The 17,821-nt window shown below is 35.7% G+C and overlaps 1 protein-coding gene and 1 pseudogene across 2 annotated transcripts; both read right to left on the bottom strand.

Annotated features, from left to right (window-relative positions):
- Positions 1-274: 274 nt before the first annotated feature.
- Positions 275-5,308, bottom strand: LOC149551334 (uncharacterized; annotated as a pseudogene). Its single transcript, XR_016352731.1, has 6 exons — positions 4,378-5,308; positions 3,820-4,272; positions 3,019-3,737; positions 2,647-2,916; positions 960-2,495; positions 275-757 (listed from the first exon to the last, which is right to left on the bottom strand). The product of XR_016352731.1 is annotated as an uncharacterized LOC149551334 (transcript).
- Positions 5,309-9,723: 4,415 nt separating this feature from the next.
- LOC149551333 (uncharacterized) lies at positions 9,724-11,182 on the bottom strand. Its single transcript, XM_089789661.1, has 2 exons — positions 10,395-11,182; positions 9,724-10,188 (listed from the first exon to the last, which is right to left on the bottom strand). Exons 1-2 carry the CDS (start codon positions 11,142-11,144, stop codon positions 10,054-10,056), a joined length of 885 nt encoding a protein of 294 aa, XP_089645787.1. The 5' UTR covers positions 11,145-11,182; the 3' UTR covers positions 9,724-10,053.
- Between the last annotated feature and the right edge of the window lie 6,639 nt (positions 11,183-17,821).

Below are 17,821 nucleotides of genomic sequence, written 5' to 3'. Positions count from 1 at the left end.
TACTTATATATATAATATGCCAAGAGTAATCCTTCTTGAGGCACACCTATTTTAATTCAAATCCTAACCCACAAAAAAAAAACAATAGGATTTGAATTAAAATAGGTGCCTTGAGAAGGATGACTCTTGGCATATTCTATATATAAGTATATATAAGCTAGTCTTATTAAGGAATATAATTTCTTCATTGTCATAAACTTAAAAAATTAAATCGATTCTCATTACAGATGTAAGAGACAAATATCCTTCAAAATAGAATTATTAAAATACATCATTTGTGTACACAAAAAATCATTTCAGAATTTTTTATTAAAGAATAATGTAGCTGAAAGAATTCCATTTATGAAAGATAGAGTCCATCAACAATTTTATGTACAATCTGCAGAATTTTCCACTCTTCATTTTTTCTCACCTTTGCCTGAAACCCCTTCTTCATTATTCCACGCCTCTTTAATGTCCTTATTACCCTCATATTATGAAGTCCTATGGTTGTAATTATCCATTCTCCCTTACGCAAAGAACTGCGAAAACAAACCGGGTAAGATAAGTCTTTATTTATATCTTCCAGATAGGTAGAGCTATCAACCACAATTACGCAACATATAATAGCAATCAATCCTTCCCCTTTTTCAAAGTTCTCCAAGTCAAATGTAACAATGTCCGTGACTCTGTGAGCATCGGAAAAGAGATATTCGTTTAGACTTGACTGTGCTCCATCCACTGCTCTTCCAATCACAACGCTCTCCCCCGGAACATTCTGAAATAAAAAACAAAATATAACTCTCGGTTGAAATAGCATCCACGGTAAAAGAATTATTAGCTACTACTCGCCAAAATATAATGCTAACTTGTAGAATTAATGACCAAAACAAAGATACATTTCAATGATGAGAACAAAAAAACTCACATATAAATTAGATTTATGATTGCCTCTTAAAGATGAGTGTCGATATTATTACCTTCAACTTATCTATGCAATTCCGTATAACTGCATTGCTGCAATAAAAAAGTTTCATATATTCTTTTACGTGCAATTCTTCAATACCCGCCATGTTCTGCAGCTCCACAGAGGAGTCAATCTCAATTCCCTTTAACAAGAGTCGTGTTGGCAGCATAATGTTCTCCAACTTTCTACAAGATGCAATCTGAATTTCCTCCAAGCAGATGGGGCTGGAAAATTTTGGTAACTCCACAAGCTCTGGACAGTCTCGAATGCTCAACTTTCTCAGCAGTGCAAGATCACCGGTTGTTGATACCCTTCGCAAATCCGGGCAACTTGTTAGCCACAGATATGTCAGACTTGCTGGCAGCATAACGTTCTGCAGCTTCTCACAAGAGAAAATCTCAATTTTCTTCACGCGACAGAGGCTGGTAAAACTTGGCAACTCCACAAGCTCGGGACAGTTACAAATGTACAACTCTGTCAGTATTGTTGGATCACCGGTTGCCGATACCCTTTGCAAATCCGAGCAACTTCTTACATACAGCGTGCTTAGACTTTTTGGCAACACAATGTTTCGTAACTTTCCACAAAACCTAACCTCAGAGCTCGGGCTGGAAAATCCCGACAGCTCCTCAAGCTCAGGACAGTTTGTAACTTGCAAATTTCCAATCTCCAAGTTACCCGACACAGTTTTCAAATTCTTGCAATTAATCAGTTGAAGATATTTGAACTCCCCACATCCGTTTATTATAATCCCCACCAGGCAAATCGGATCATAAAACATTAGCAACTCCTCAAGCTTCGGATTGTCAGAAGAGCAAAATCTTGCAGTCTCTTCACACCCATACATTATAATTTCTAAATTTTGACAATTATCCACAACAAAATGTTTCAACTGCACCTTTTTGTCAAATATTATTGTTTTCAGACATCTCATGCCAGTGAGACGCAAGCACTCAAACTCTAGTTTCCCACAATCAGAAATTTTCAATTCTACCAGCTTTGCAAGATCATCTATTCCTGACACACTTTCCAGTTGACTACACTTTTCAATTGAGATTTTTTCCAGGCAGCTCAGATGTTCAAGTCTTAGTTCTTCAAGCTCTGAGCACTCACTTATATTCAACTTTACAAGCTTTTTAAGATTTGATATTCTTGACACGCTTTTCAAATGACTATAGTTTTTAATTACAATTTCTTCCAGACAGCTTAGATGTGCAAACCTCAAGTCCTCAATTTCTGGACATCCACTAATATTCAATTTTACCAACATCTTAAAACTTGAAACTTCGGTCACACTTTTCAAATGTTTACAATCTAAAAGTATGATCGTTTCCAGGCAGTTCAGATGGCCAAGACTTAACTTCTCGAGCTCTGAGCAATGACTAATATTAACCAACTGAAGCTTTTCAAGATTTGATATTCCTGACACACTCTTCAAATGTTCACAATCTACGATTGTGATCCTTTCCAGACAACTCAGATGGCCAAGGCTCAGCTCCTCAAGCTCCGAGAAAAAGCCAATCTGAAGTTCTTTCAACTGGGAGAGTGCCTGAAGTTCAAGATAAATTTGTTTAAAGTTCTCCATGATTTTAAAAAATGACCATTAAGAAATGAATTTCACCATAAAGGTTAAGGAGATTTGGTTATAGAATGAAAATATCAGAAGGAGACTTGGTTATAGAATGAAAATATCAGAATACCTGTATGCAATTCTCCCCCACTGTTTTGAGTCGTCCATGTTGGATTTTCAAACACTGTACATACTGTGGAGAGACCCATGAAGGAATGCACTGAAACTCGAGCCGTTGTATGCCATCAAGCTCGAGCCATAGTACTGAAGTTGGCCTCTCAACACAAATATCTGGTTGACCTAAAAAGAAAGTAACTTGACAACTCATAGATTCATCAAACATGGAATGGAAACACCTGAGATCGTTTTTGGCCAGGATTTTCTTCAGACCCATTGATTCCTACATACACAAAAGCAGCTCAATTGTTTAATAATACAGTAACGTGTTAAGATTTGCAATATCACAATAATAAGAAGAAATCTGGAGAGGCTATAAGCATACCAAATATTGGAGATCTTGAGGACGCCACAAGCGAAGAGGAGTGCTGAGCTCCGATGCCATTTCTCTTCCTAAGTCCCTTAGGTGGTCATGCATTCTCAATCCAGGCTTCAATACAGACTTCTTATGAACAATTTCATATACCGAAAGCTCGGTTTCCTCTAAAAGGCACTTATCTTTGAGCATTTCAAGCGAATATTGAGCGTTCCAACCTGAACCCTCCCATACTCTTTCAGCTATACATTTTAACTTGCCAATAAAGAAACATGCAATATCCATAAAAATCTGTTTTTCTTCACCACTCAAAGCGTCAAAACTTATTTTTAGCCTGTGCTTTACATCTTGAGGCAGTGTCTTCCGAGCTTGAATTAATGCTAACCTCCAAAAATTGTGAGGCTTACCATGAACGTGCCGGCCCAGAACTTGGAGAGACAAAGGTAACCCTCCACACACGTCTACAAAGACATCCACCAGTCTTTCATACCCGTTAAATGAATGGGGTTGGTTGAAAGTATGCCAACAAAATAGTTCTCTTCCATTGTTTCTATCCATTCCTTTCAGATGATAACGATCAGTGATTCCTGCATTTATAAGCACACCAACATTGCGAGTTGTAACAATAACAAGAGTATTGTCAAATTTATTGAAGATGCCCATGATCATTAGAGCATTTAATTGTTCCACATACAACAATAAGAAAGCTTACAGAAGGCTTGGGTGGTCTGTTTTGCAAACGACCACTGGAACAGCTCTTTCCTTCCTCTATACTTGTAGGATTGAGAAGGCCCATTCCTTCATCCCTACTTGTAGGACTGGCGAAGAGATCTTTGAGAAGCTTAGCTTGCTCTTCGAGATAGCTCAATCCTTCCTCTTTACTTATAGGATTCAGATGATGATTTTGGAAGAGATCCTTGAGAAGTTTACCTTGCAAAGAAGGTAATCGACCAGTCACCGACGCCTCTCGTACATCAAACAAAAAGCTTACTCTACAGTAATTTGGGCTCTTTCGATTGAACAACTCTTTAGCAAGAGTTGTCTTTCCCGCCCCCCCCCATACCAAAAATGCCAACAACCTTAGCCTTATGTTTCCCTTCTTCAACCCCGAACTGGTTTTCAAAATCCTTTACACGTTCATCAAGACAACGCTTTTGAAAATCTTCCACAAGATTGTCAAGCCCTACTGGATATGCGGCAACATGTAAACAAGGTTTCCTCTGGACTTCCTTTTGCACAGCGGCTATTATGTTATTGCAGTCGCTGAAAATTAAATAGATTAAAAGAAACATGAGAAAAAAGTTCACCAAATTTGGAAAAGGAAAATAGTTAACAAGAGCAGAACTGTCAAAACCATAGGAATATTACCCTTTATATTCTTCACCGGCCACAAATGAAAGAGATTCAAGTGTTTTTTTCCACTCTCCAAGCTTCTGCTCCGAATACCTCATCTTTTTCTCATATTCAGTGAATGCACTGGCATACTGTCCCTTTTCTATGCGGCGGAGTTCCCACGGTTCGACTTCATAAAACACTGGAATAATCTTGGCCTTGGTTTGTGACATTAGAACCAGCTCAGCCAGACACCAAGCTGACTCTGCATATCTTTTAGAGAAAATGGCGATATGCACTTTAGCAGACTTAATAGCAGTCTCAATGGTAGATGGAAAAGACTCTCCAAGTTCTTTCTCTTCGGAATCAAGAAATGCTTGTATGCCTAAATCTTTAAGGGAGTTGTAAAGCTGTATAGCAAGAGTTTGTTTGACATCAGGGCCTCGGTGATTGATGAACACATCAAACAATCTCGAAGATTCAGAGACCTCTCTTCGTTTGCCATCAGGTTCTATGCCAGAGAAACCATTAAATCGCTGATTTTGCTGGTGTGATGATGAAGATGAGGCCATTGATACCAGTTCAGATATGCAAATCTTATGATCAAACCCTTTTTAAAAAATTAAAAAGAAAGAGCAGTTCAGGGGATTTGGTTGAAGGAGATGAGTTAATGTAGAAGAGAAAGGGTAAATGAATTAAATAGATGATAGAGCAGACAGGTCCAACAGTTTTACTCGAACAAACAAGGAAAGGAAGCGCAAGGAAAATGTGCCGGTCTGTTAAAGAGGAAGAAAGGTTGAATCGATGAAAGAAAATTCTTAGAAATAAATCAATGGAGGGTAAAGGGGGGTTGGGTCCTTTGTTGGAAGCATCCAAGGGAGGGATTATTTAATCTCTAAGCATTTTCTTTCCTCGACTCAACCTTTCTTCCTCTTTAACATGAAAGAAAAGGAGATTGAAAACGAATTTGTCGGTGCGGGGTTGAGTGGGAAAATTGACCGGTGCAGAGAATAAAGCGGTTTCAGTCGTTTCGTGGAAATTGCTTGGAAATTAGACATGTATCGCAATTAGACATGTCCTTCGTCGAAGCATCCAAGGGTTGCAGTCAATTCGTTGAAGCATCAAAATGCTGTGAGTATGGCGACCCTCGCATGAGCGGAAAGGAGATTTGAATATGATTTATTATAGAATGTAAGAGTAGGAAAATAAAAAAATATTATCAGGTAGGGTAGGGTAGGGTAGGGTAGTAAACAAGTGAGGTGATATTAAATTGTAAACAAAAGACACAAAATGTCAAAGTTTCTGATTAAAGTAAGCATATTTTAAAAGAGAGTAGTTGAAATAATAATTCAGAAAGTGGACAGCCAAACTACCAACTTTGGCATTTAGTATTTGGAAAGTATTTGGAAGATTCGTATTATATAGACTAGGAACTCATTAAAACCTTTTATATATTTAGAAATAATGAAAAATAGACTTTATAGCATAGAAGGATAGGTTTTGAGGTATCCTATTGATGAAGAGACACCAAGATAGTAATCTAATTTTTAAAAAATTAAAACAACACTTCTTTTTTATCATCTATTTATATTTTAAATTAGACTTATTTGTACATAATTGATTGCATTTATCTAACCTACTAAAATAACATTAGGAAAAGAGATGCCTTTTTAAAATGATATTTATTTATATTATGTCGATATCTTTTTGGACAAGTATACTTAAGATCTTTTTAGTAATACTTTCACATGGGAATGAATATCATTAGTAAAATTGTCTTTTATATTAATTATAAAATACATTAAACTTTATAATAAAAATAGCAATATTAATTTAAATTTTCAAAAAAAAGAGATATATATATATATTCACACACACACACACACATACATATACAAACAAACACACATATACATATATACCATTGACTTAATGGTCAAATTAGTTGTCTATTAGTCACTTAACACTTAGTCAGCTGGTTACATTGCTACCAAGCTCTATAGTTGCTATCGAGCTTATCATATTGCTAGCAGTGTAAGCCAAGTTTTTCAGTTGCTACCAAGCCAATAAGATAGATTGTACTTATGCCAAGCTTCATAGTATCTACCGAGAATCTAGGATAGAGTATAGTGTTAACCAAGCTCTATAGTGTCTTCCAAGCTTGTAGTGTTAATGAAGTGAACAAAGTTAGTGTTGATCGAGCCATGGAATGTCAACAGAGTCTACCAAGATCTTCAGTAGTCATCAATTCATCCCGTGCTAACTAAGTTCCTATAACTTAGTGGATGGGAGCTTGAAACCCAAGCATAAGTATTTGGAAACCAAAGGGTTAACACATATCTTGTGTATGCTGAGGGATTTCCAAGGGAAATAGATTAGGTTCATCCTAGGTCGATTCCATGAGATGCATTTGTGGTTAGATCACCCTATTAAAATTACAAAGAATATGATACATAGGATAATAGGTTTGTCAATGTTGAACAAGGCAAAGACTACAAAAACCCTAGGTCAGATTGAACTGACTAAGAGGACTCTTGCCGATTAGGATGGAAGAGGTATGAAATTGAAGGGAGTTATAAACATGGAGATAAAGTTTGGTATCCGGGTAAAAGCACAAACCTGTGTCACCCTTTTATAAAGGAAAAGGCTAACAAAAGTATAATTGTTCACCTTCAACAACATAAAATTGGTATTATTATTCTGAATTTGAAAATGTAGTAAACTAATGATATTGTAGAAATGGATGAAATTTAGGATTATGATTTTTAATAATTATTTGGAATAAGAATTAATACATTTTCCTAATTTTTATACATGATTTTTTAGCTTTTGAAAAGTGCTGAAAATTAGGGGTCTTGTTCCCACCACAAAATTATATGGAAATTAATTTGTTTAACTTTGATCTTGGACTATTTTATTGATAACATACATAGGTAGAACATTCAAGAATAAAAATTGGTTTCAAACCTATATTTTCTCTTTTATAATGATTAAATTTCAACTCACCTGAAATCGATAATTTTCATCTCCCACCACATTTTTTGAAACAAATTTATTCTAACTAGGACAAAAATTATATATTCTAGCAGAGGACTCTTTCCTCAAAAACGTCATATAATTTTGATTTTTTTTTAAATATGATTTAATATTTTCTTCTTTGTCAAAATAAACAACTTTTTGAGTGTTAAAATACATGCTTGCAAAAAATTTTAATTACTATATACTATGTCTAATTAGAGCACTATAAAATCTATATGAGAATGTTCTTGAATCTGAGCTCTGTAAAATGGTGTTTATATGTTATTAAAAAAATACTATAAAAAATAGTAAGAGTTATTGAAATGCCACATAAGAAAAAATGTTTCTATTTAACATTCCAATTATAAGAAAAAATATTGGTTGTGTTCTGGCTGAAAATTGTTGGAATGGAAAAAATAAGGATCCACAACCACTCATTGTTTATTAGGAATGCTATAAACATATGCAATATGTACATATATAGTAGCATATATTAGTGTTTTTTATCACAACTTATTTGTAAGTTGAAGTGGTTTATTTAAGCATTGGTTAGGCCCAAGGATAGCTTATAACTTATGATCATGAAAATTACACTTTAAACATTTGGTACATATTTTGCAATTTCTAATTAAAGATAAACTATAATTTATTCTTAATCATCAAGTTATCATTTGGGTGTTCTTATTCTTTTTGCACCATCTATGTGTATCAATATGAAAATATCACTGCATGTTTATAACTTTTCTTCAACTATTTTCATCAAATTTTTAAATGCTAATAAGGATTTGGTTAAAGGGGAATGGCTTTAACCTAGCAGGTTTGTAAATGGTTCCTACCAACATTTCTTTATGGAAATCAAGAGTAAATTTGAAATCCTTTTTTCATTTGAAGCAATCTACTCTATTCTTAACATGATAGTGCCTCCACTAGCCACTTTTCAATGTTCTCAAGTTGAATATAGTAACAATATTGTTGACTTTCAAAACTATTAGATAAAAACCTATGGTGTCATGTGGGTTATTCAAATTGTTAATCATTTTTTTTAAAAAAATTATGCAAGTCATGTTAGAATCCACAAGAATCAATACATAAAAGTAAAGCACAAAATAATAAGGAACTCATAGCACCATGATTTATTTTTGAGGAAACTCTGGCAAAGGGAAAACCCAAGTGGGTATAGTACCCAAAACTATGTACTAATCAAAAAATAGTATGCTAGGAGTTTTGACCCTATTATGACTTATTACATACATTTAGTACATTAGCCCTTGTTAGAGGACTTGACCTTCTTATAGGTCTCAACCCTATTAGAAGTTGTAATACAATAAGAGTTCATTGATTAATGAGGACTTATTGTCCAATATACAAAAAGTTATGATTAAAATACCAAAATGACTATTCTGATAACCATAGATGAAGAGCCTTCATTTTAAATAACTAAAAATTTCATTATGAAGATATTACCTAAATTTTGTAAATCCAGAGTACTAATCACTTTCTCTTTCAAATATTGTTTATGATGCACTAAATCAATTAATTTATAATATTCTGTATAATGCACTAAATTAGTTAATTTATTTTTTATCTTAATATTATTTTGAAAATGATATTGATTTTGATTACTCAATTGTAAAAGTATTTGATTACTTGTTATTACGCAAAGAAAAAAATAGTTTATTTCAAGGATCCAAGGAAACTTTTTGCAAGGACATCTAAACACAGACAATGGTGTCACATTCAAAATGTGTAAAAATATGTCAATGGAAGTATAAATTGGGGCCATGTATAAAATACCATGATAATGCATAATGAAAGTAATTGTATATTCAAGGGTCTAGTGTTTACAAGGGCAAGCAACAACCTTAAGTAAATTATTCAAAAAATATAGAAATTAATGTACATTCTGTTGTATCCATAAAGATTGATTTGAAAATTAGACCTAAAATGTATGGGAAGAGTTTGTGCTAAGGTAAATCTAGGAGGGACATGCTATGAAAAGATAAGATTTGAGGAAGAAACACCAAATGAAATATCTATCGGTCAAATACAAAGGAAAAAAACAATAAAACAAAATTGAAAAGAGAAAATACTCAATCATAATTGTTGATTTGAAAAATTATAAAAGCAAACTAGATTACATAGCCTTACTTGAGTTTTCCAAAATGAAAAGGGAAAAATGTATTTAAGAAATAAATTTAATTCCCCATTAATTTTTTCTCTCATTAAGAAATATATTTTCTTTCATTATAAAAATTTAAGAAAACTATATATTTATCATTAAATATATACGAAACAAAGATCCTTGATATTATTTTAATTATATAAATAAAAAATCACACGAAAAAAATTCATTCATGAACAATGTAGCTTAAATAAATCCATTTATGAATCAAGTAGATTTATCAATAAGTCTATGTAAAATCTCCATAATTTTCCACTCTTTATCTTTTCTCACCCTTATCCGAATACCCTTCTTCATTATTCCACGCCTCTTTAGACCGTCTGCAATTGCCACCACATAACCATGTCCTTTATTTGTAATTATCCATTCTCCGTGAAGCAAATAAATGTCAAGATTATTGTTACCCATATATATGTATTCATTTATGTCTTCTAGGGCAGTAGTGGTATCGACCACAACTACGCAACATAAAATAACTGTCTATCGTTCGTCTTCCTCATCAGTGTCATCCATTAATCCTTCCAAATCTTCATCAGTGTTGTCGGCACTAAGTTTGACAATTTCGGTGACTCTATCAGATCTTCGTTTAAACCTGACTCCGCTCCAGCCACTGTTCTTCCAATCACAATGCTCTCCACCGGGATATTCTGAAATAGAAGACAAAACATTGTCAGTTCAAACATCATCCCTGGTAAAATTCACAAATCAATTCCAACATCACAGCTCAAAATATAAGGCTATCTTGTCAGAACTGATGACCCAAACAGAGCTGAAGTTCAATAATGAAAGTAATAAAACTCACATGAAAATTAGATCTATGATTGTCTGTTATAAAAGAGTGTCGAATCATTACCTTGAATTTATCAATGCAATTCCGTATTACTGCATTGCGGTGACCAAGGTGACTCTGCAAAATGGCGATATGCACTCCAGCAGATTTAATAGCAGTCTCAATGGTAGAGGGAAACGACTCTCCAAGTTCTTTCTCTTCGGAATCAAGAAATGCTCGGATGCCTACCTCCTTAAGGGAGTTGTAAAGCTGGGTAGCAAGACTATGTTTGACATCAGGGCCTCTCATGTGATTGATGAACACATCAAACAATGTCGAAGATTCAGAAACCTTTCTTCTCTTGCCATCAGGTTTTATTCCAGAGAAAGCATTAAATCTCTGATTTTGCTGGCGAGATGATGAAGACGACGCCATTGATTTTACTTCAGACGCGGGTAAAAATATGTTACATAAATAAATAAAAAATAGGAGGAGAGGACCGGGGACTTGGTTGAAGAAGATGAGTTTATGTGGAAGACCAAGCGTAAATGAATTAAATAGATAATACAGCAGGCAGGAGTAGTTTCGTAGAATTAACAGGGAAAAGAACAAGAAGGAAAACGCTTGGAATTTAAAGAAGCTCCGGTCTATAAAAGAAAAGGTTTGAGTAAAATGCTCAGAAAAAAGATTAGCCTCGACATCAGAAAGGTAAAGGTAAAAGTTCTGATGGGTTTTTTCATGGAAGCATCTAAGGGAGCTCGAATCCAGAATTGTTTTGAATAGGTAGAGAATCCTTACATTAGGGTCCGTTTGGTGAGCGGAATAGGAATACATATTCTGGAATACGTACTTCAAAAATTGTGAATTCTTTGTTTGGATGCACCAAAACTGGATTGGAATACGAAGCAAAAATAGAATACGTATTCCATTTTTGGCCCAAAAATGGGGTTTTGCAATTCCACCAAAATAGGTGGTATTGGAATACGTATTCCTATTCCATTTTTTTTATTTTAGAAAACATAAATTTTCGGATCCACGAATTCCCATCAAATATTCGCTGAACCAAACGGAAAACAGGAATACGTTCTATTCCAGAATACGTATTCCTATTCCGCTCACCAAACGGACCCTAACGAAAATATGATTGGAATCAAAGTCGGGGCCGTCGTGAGTGGGAAATTACGTAATCGAAGTTTGTACGGAGGAAAATTCTTGGAAATTACGCTTCAGTCCTTTCGTGGAAATGGCTTAGAAATTATAGCATCCCCAACATCTACAAAGTAATAATAATGCGGTTTCAGCAAAATTCTTCAAGTGGGACCCTTATATTAACTAAAAGGAGATTCGATTTTGATTACAGATGATTTTATTCGATTTTGGGACACATTGTGTATAAGTGAATTAAAATAAAATTATGTGGAGACTAGTGGCATAGGTATATTGTAATATCAATATTTCATAAGAGATTAAAAGAAAATTCCAGGTTGATTTAAGTAATATGAATATATGTTTCTTATCTTTAATATTTAGGAATTTTTTTTTTAAAGTATAGACTCATTTTGATTAGGAAAAATTAGAAAATTTAAATTTTATATTCTTAAAAAAAATCAGTAAATTAATTTATTTTTTATATTTATATTTTAAAGTGATTTGATATAATTAAATAGTAAAAAAATTCATACATATTTGTATTAAGATTGAATTTTCATCTATTCTTGTATACTAAAATTTATCTTATCTCTACTTAGAGATATTTCTACATGTTCATTGAATGTACATACACACTTAAATGCATGCATTCATTTAACATATTGAATTAAGATCATCTTACTCAAGTTCAATCTTGGAGAACTTATAAGCAAGCATGAACATATGTTCTAATTTTAGAAATTAGCACAATTAGAGATAATTGGAAGATTATCTCCATGGTCTTGTCTTTCAACTCCACATTCTAAAGATTTAGTGTTAATAAACTAGCTAAGCCACCAAAATGGTCAGGTACATTTCTGAAAAGAAAATTGTTTAGAACCAAGCATATGAGATAATGGCATCCAAAAATGGATATGAGGACCTTGATCACAGGTCTGGGGATCTCTCTACAATTCTAATCTCTCCCATATCGTTGCATGTAGCATAATCCACTTGCCGATGATACAAGCACGTTGAATTGCAAGTTTTATGTCCATTAGGAATGCGCTAAGTCCATTAGGACTATCCTAAGTTCATTAAGACTAATCTAGCTTCATTAGGGTTGTCATAAGATTATTCGGATTATCTTAGGTTTATCTAAAATAAGAGGTTAAGCACTTACGTATGGAGGATAATGAAGGATGTAGATGTACACATGTTCTAATTCTGAAAATTTATTGTATCCCTGTCTATGTTTAGATGGAAATATTCCAAATCCATTTCTAAAGCTAAGAACAACTCTTTGAGACGGTTAACCGATTCGATTGCTTTGTCTATACTTCTACAGTTTGGATCTTATGAAGCATTTTGTCAAACAATTTACGTGCCTTATCTATGCTTTACTTGCTTGTTACACCAACGTCTTCCAGAGCAGTGACAGCTACATCCCTGCCAATTCCATTTGCCTTGAAAAAATATTTGAAATGAACATTTCTAAAGCCCTTTCAATAAATCTTTTGTGCATATCCTGCAATCATGGCATTTGAGGAAACCACATTTCTTTGGGGGCATTCGGTGAAAAAGCTCATGAGATCGTTTATGTTTCCCCATTTTGAGCGCATGCATGTCATTACCGTTTTTTACATCTTATAAAAGCCAATGTATGAACCTTTACGAATACCTAAAACTCCTTCCAACACTCCCATTTTTGGATAGGTTGCTTGGCATAAGGGTGCCTCTCAAGCAGCTATAGATTGCAGCTAGAGTAATATGTACAGTGAATATAAGTTACAAGCAATCTTAGTAAAATCAGAGGCAATTTGCCATAAACATACCGACATTAATACTTTCCTCAAATTTGTGTCATGGCATTAAGATTACGTAACACTTGCACATAGATAAGATACAAATGGTACGCCTTCAGCAAATTGTGTTCTTTCGGGAAGACTTTAAATGAAATATTTGTGAAAAATCAAACTATTGCAGTCACTGATTATTAATCTCCTATCACAAATGATTATTAAACTGTTGAAAATAAATTCCCAGCTAATATCGAAAAATAACACAACTGCAACTTCACTTAAAATATGGAAAGAAATGCGCAACAGAATCAACACAATATTTTCGGACAAATTGTCCCTGGAAAAACCCCTAAGGGAAAACCAGTTCTACAGATGAGAAATTATATTAAACTTCAGCAAATCAAGAGATACAAAATTCCTTGCCTCACACTGGCAGAACTCCGACAACCTCCTAATTTCTCCCGCTGATATTTCTCACTGCTATCCCTGCGCTAACACTGCGCCCTTGCTAACACTGCAAGGCTGTTTGCTAACACTGCAAACTCCTTCTCCAAAACGCTTCATCTTGTGCCCTTGCTAATACTGCAAGACTATTTACTAACACTGCAAACTGCTTCATAAAAGCTTCTTCACATCCAAAGCTTCCTGCAAGACTATTTGCTAACACTGCAAACTGCTTCTCCAAAGCTTCCTTGCTAGCACTGCAAGACTGTTTGCTAACACTGCAAACTGCTTCTCCAAAAGCTTCCTTGCTAACCCTGCAAAGCTTATTGTCCAAATGACCCAATGACCCCTTTCTATACTACTCCTGTTGGTAAACCAACGACCGAGATTAAATCTAACCAACGGCTGAGATTAAGACAACTCAATAGCCAATAATAGAATTGGTTGCAAGGTGTCCAAAAGGAATCACTAAAATTAGTAAATAATAACCATTTACTAATTTTTGGCAAGTGGACAAATAGCTGTCCAAACCACCCATAAATACAACCGCTATTCATAGATAAGGACGAACAGTTGTCCAAGCTACCCATAAATAGTGTTGCTATTTTCGGGTCAGAAATAACAGCTGTCCAACTAACAATAATTAACACTCCCTCTTAGCGAGGAAGCTATTCTGCATGACACCCATCTTATCTCTGAATAAGATAAATTTGGCCTTTCCCAAAGCCTTCGTCAGAATGTCTGCTACCTGCTCATCTGTAGGTATGTATTGTAGTCGAACAACTCCCCTTTGTACACAATCTCTGATGAAGTGATATCTGATATCTATATGTTTAGACCTATCATGAAACACTGGATTTTCAGACAACTTGATGCAACTCTGATTGTCATAATGTATCACAGTAGTCTCAACCTTCTGACCAAACAAGGCTACTAACAACTTCTGAAGCCATAGAGCTTCACATGTCGCCATGCTAGCTGCTATGTATTCTGCTTCTGCTGAACTTAGAGCCACAGACTTCTGTTTCCTGCTGAACCAAGATACAACTCCTGATCCCAAGCTGAAACAACACCCTGAAGTGCCCTTTTGTCTATTGTACTTCCTGTCCAATCTGCGTCAGTATAGCCTATCAACCTGATACCTTCACCTCGAACATATCTGATCCCATACTCGACTGCACCACACAAGTAATGTAGCACATGCTTAGCCGCTATCCAATGCATTCTCTTTGGTTCAACCATGAACTGACTAAGAGAGTTAACTGCAAATGCTATATCTAGCCTAGTGTTGACCAAATACATAAGCGAACCAATCGCCTGTCTATATAAAGTGGGATCTACATCCTTCTCCTTGGATACATCGTCATGCTCTATGCTCACCTCTGGAACACCTGTCACTGTATCACGAAGCAATCTAAGTGCTCCATGATGAATATGGCCCAACCTCCTATGCCATAGCTCTCCAAGATCTCTAGGATTATTGTTGCTCATAAGTGCCTTAGGAGTATCAAACTGCAATCTATAAAGGCGACCACTCCTAACTCCAATAGTTATGGGTGATTTCCAATCCTTGTGCTTAATCAACACATGTGTCCCTCTAAAGAGTACATTATACCCCCTATCCTGAAGAACAGATACAGAAATCAAATTCATACCTAAGCCCAGCACATATAACACATCATGAAGAGGAATTATCTTTCCATTCTCCCTCTGAAACTGAACAGTCCCTTTCCCAACAGGGTTGAGTTTGGACAAGTTTCCCATAGAAATCTGGATGTTGGTGTCCTCCTTGTAACTAGAGAAGTACTCTCTAACTCCTGTCATATGAAATGATGCCCCACTATCTATATACCAAACACACTGTGAGGTTGAGCTAACCATACAAGTTATGAGTGCAAACTCATCTTCCATTCTGCTGGAGAGTTCTTCTGCACTTGCTGAAGCTGCCACCTGCTTCTTACCCTTTTTCCTCTTTGGGCAATCATTGACATAGTGGCCAAACTCGTGACATCCAAAGCACTTAACCTTAGAAAGGTCCTTCTTCTTCTTTTCACTTTGTGAATTTGATCCTTTGCTAGATCCCTTCTTTGCTTTCCCTTTACCCGCTAGGGCAACGTTCTCTTGTTCCACCTCATTTTTTTGACTCTTGTTGGCCCCATTGACAAGACTTAGTCTAAACTCCTCCTGAGTGAAATCAGTCCATAGTCGATCCCAACTCGGTAAAGTATCTCGTCCACTGACAACTTGAACAAAGACACTCCATTGTTTAGTAAACCCATTTAGGGCTATTCTCACTAGCTCATCATCACTAGGGCTATCTCCAATAGCTGCTAACTCATCCTTGACAAGTCTGAGCCTGGTGAGGTAACTTGTGACGTCTTCTCCCTGATTCATCCGGGTATTCTTTAGCTTCTCTCTGAGAATCAACTTCCTGTTAGTGGTAGCATTCTGGTACAGATTTAGAATGGCATCCCACATCTTCTTTGCTGTATCTAGCTCCGAGATATGTGGAACAATATGATCCTCGACACCATCAAGGATAATCCTCCTCGCTTTGGCATTGTCCTTCCTATATGTTGCAAGCTGTGTTGCATCCGTTGGTACAGGTACACCACTGGTAGCATAATCCTTGATACCATTCTCTTCCAACAATAAAGAAATTCTGGCCTTCCAGACACCAAAATTTGAGGCACCATCCAATCTATCCTGATCTCTCAAACCAGCTGAAGCCATCTCAAGGGTTTAAAGCAATAATAAATCTAAAAAGATCAAAATTTCTTTCCTAGGGCAAAACTCTTCTACCCTTAACAATGCTCTGATACCATGTGAAAAATCAAACTATTGCAGTCACTGATTATTAATCTCCTATCACAAATGATTATTAAACTGCTGAAAATAAATTCCCAGCTAATATCGAAAAATAACACAACTGCAACTTCACTTAAAATACAGAAAGAAATGCGCAACAGAATCAACACAATATTTTCGAACAAATTGTCCCTGGAAAAACCCCTAAGGGAAAACCAGTTCTACAGATGAGAAATTATATTAAACTTCAGCAAATCAAGAGATACAAAATTCCTTGCCTCACACTGGCAGAACTCCGACAACCTCCTAATTTCTCCCGCTGATATTTCTCACTGCTATCCCTGCGCTAACACTGCGCCCTTGCTAACACTGCAAGGCTGTTTACTAACACTGCAAACTCCTTCTCCAAAACGCTTCATCTTGTGCCCTTGCTAATACTGCAAGACTATTTGCTAACACTGCAAACTGCTTCACAAAAGCTTCTTCACATCCAAAGCTTCCTGCAAGACTGTTTGCTAACACTGCAAACTGCTTCTCCAAAGCTTCCTTGCTAGCACTGCAAGACTGGTTGCTAACACTGCAAACTGCTTCTCCAAAAGCTTCCTTGCTAACCCTGCAAAGCTTATTGTCCAAATGACCCAATGACCCCTTTCTATACTACTCCTGTTGGTAAACCAACGACCGAGATTAAATCTAACCAACAGCTGAGATTAAGACAACTCAATAGCCAATAATAGAATTGGTTGCAAGGTGTCCAAAAGGAATCACTAAAATTAGTAAATAATAACCATTTACTAATTTTTGGCAAGTGGACAAACAGTTGTCCAAACCACCCATAAATACAACCGCTATTCATAGATAAGGACGAACAGCTGTCCAAGCTACCCATAAATAGTGTTGCTATTTTTGGGTCAGAAATAACAGCTGTCCAACTAACAATAATTAACAATATTTACAGAGATAAATGGAAAAAATCAATGGAGCAGCAAAAATCATACATTCCCCTATTTTAGCTGTGCCACAACAGGCTATATTAAGAAACCCCCAAAGACAGCCGATAGATGTAATTTAAGAGCCACCGTGGCTTCCTCGATCATCAGCAAACATCAAGAATTCAGCGTCTTTGTAGCATAAATTCGTCGACCATTCTCACGTACAAAAGCAGCAGCAGAAGTCATGAAATTGGGAATGAACATTTACTGGCCAAATAAACGAACGTGTTGCGTCCGACGAAAGTGTTGCTGAGCAGCTACGAATGATGCCACTTCCTCTGGATGTGAATTGTCTTTACTCTTCACACTACTCCAAAGAAATTTTACACCTGGTATT

Source organism: Cupressus sempervirens, chromosome 6 (genome assembly GCF_028749045.1).
Source record: "Cupressus sempervirens isolate cs-2001-9-10 chromosome 6, ASM2874904v1, whole genome shotgun sequence".
In the NCBI taxonomy this organism is placed as follows: domain Eukaryota; kingdom Viridiplantae; phylum Streptophyta; class Pinopsida; order Cupressales; family Cupressaceae; genus Cupressus; species Cupressus sempervirens.
This window is presented reverse-complemented; position numbering and strand designations above follow the sequence as displayed.

Bases quoted from the DNA above. Each gene is read 5' to 3' on its own strand.
- LOC149551333 (XM_089789661.1), bottom strand. From the start codon at position 11,144: ATGTATTCCTATTCCGCTCACCAAACGGACCCTAATGTAAGGATTCTC. The intron at 10,189-10,394 runs GTAATGATTCGA...CTTCTATTTCAG, and splicing joins ATTGCATTGATAAATTCAAG to AATATCCCGGTGGAGAGCAT.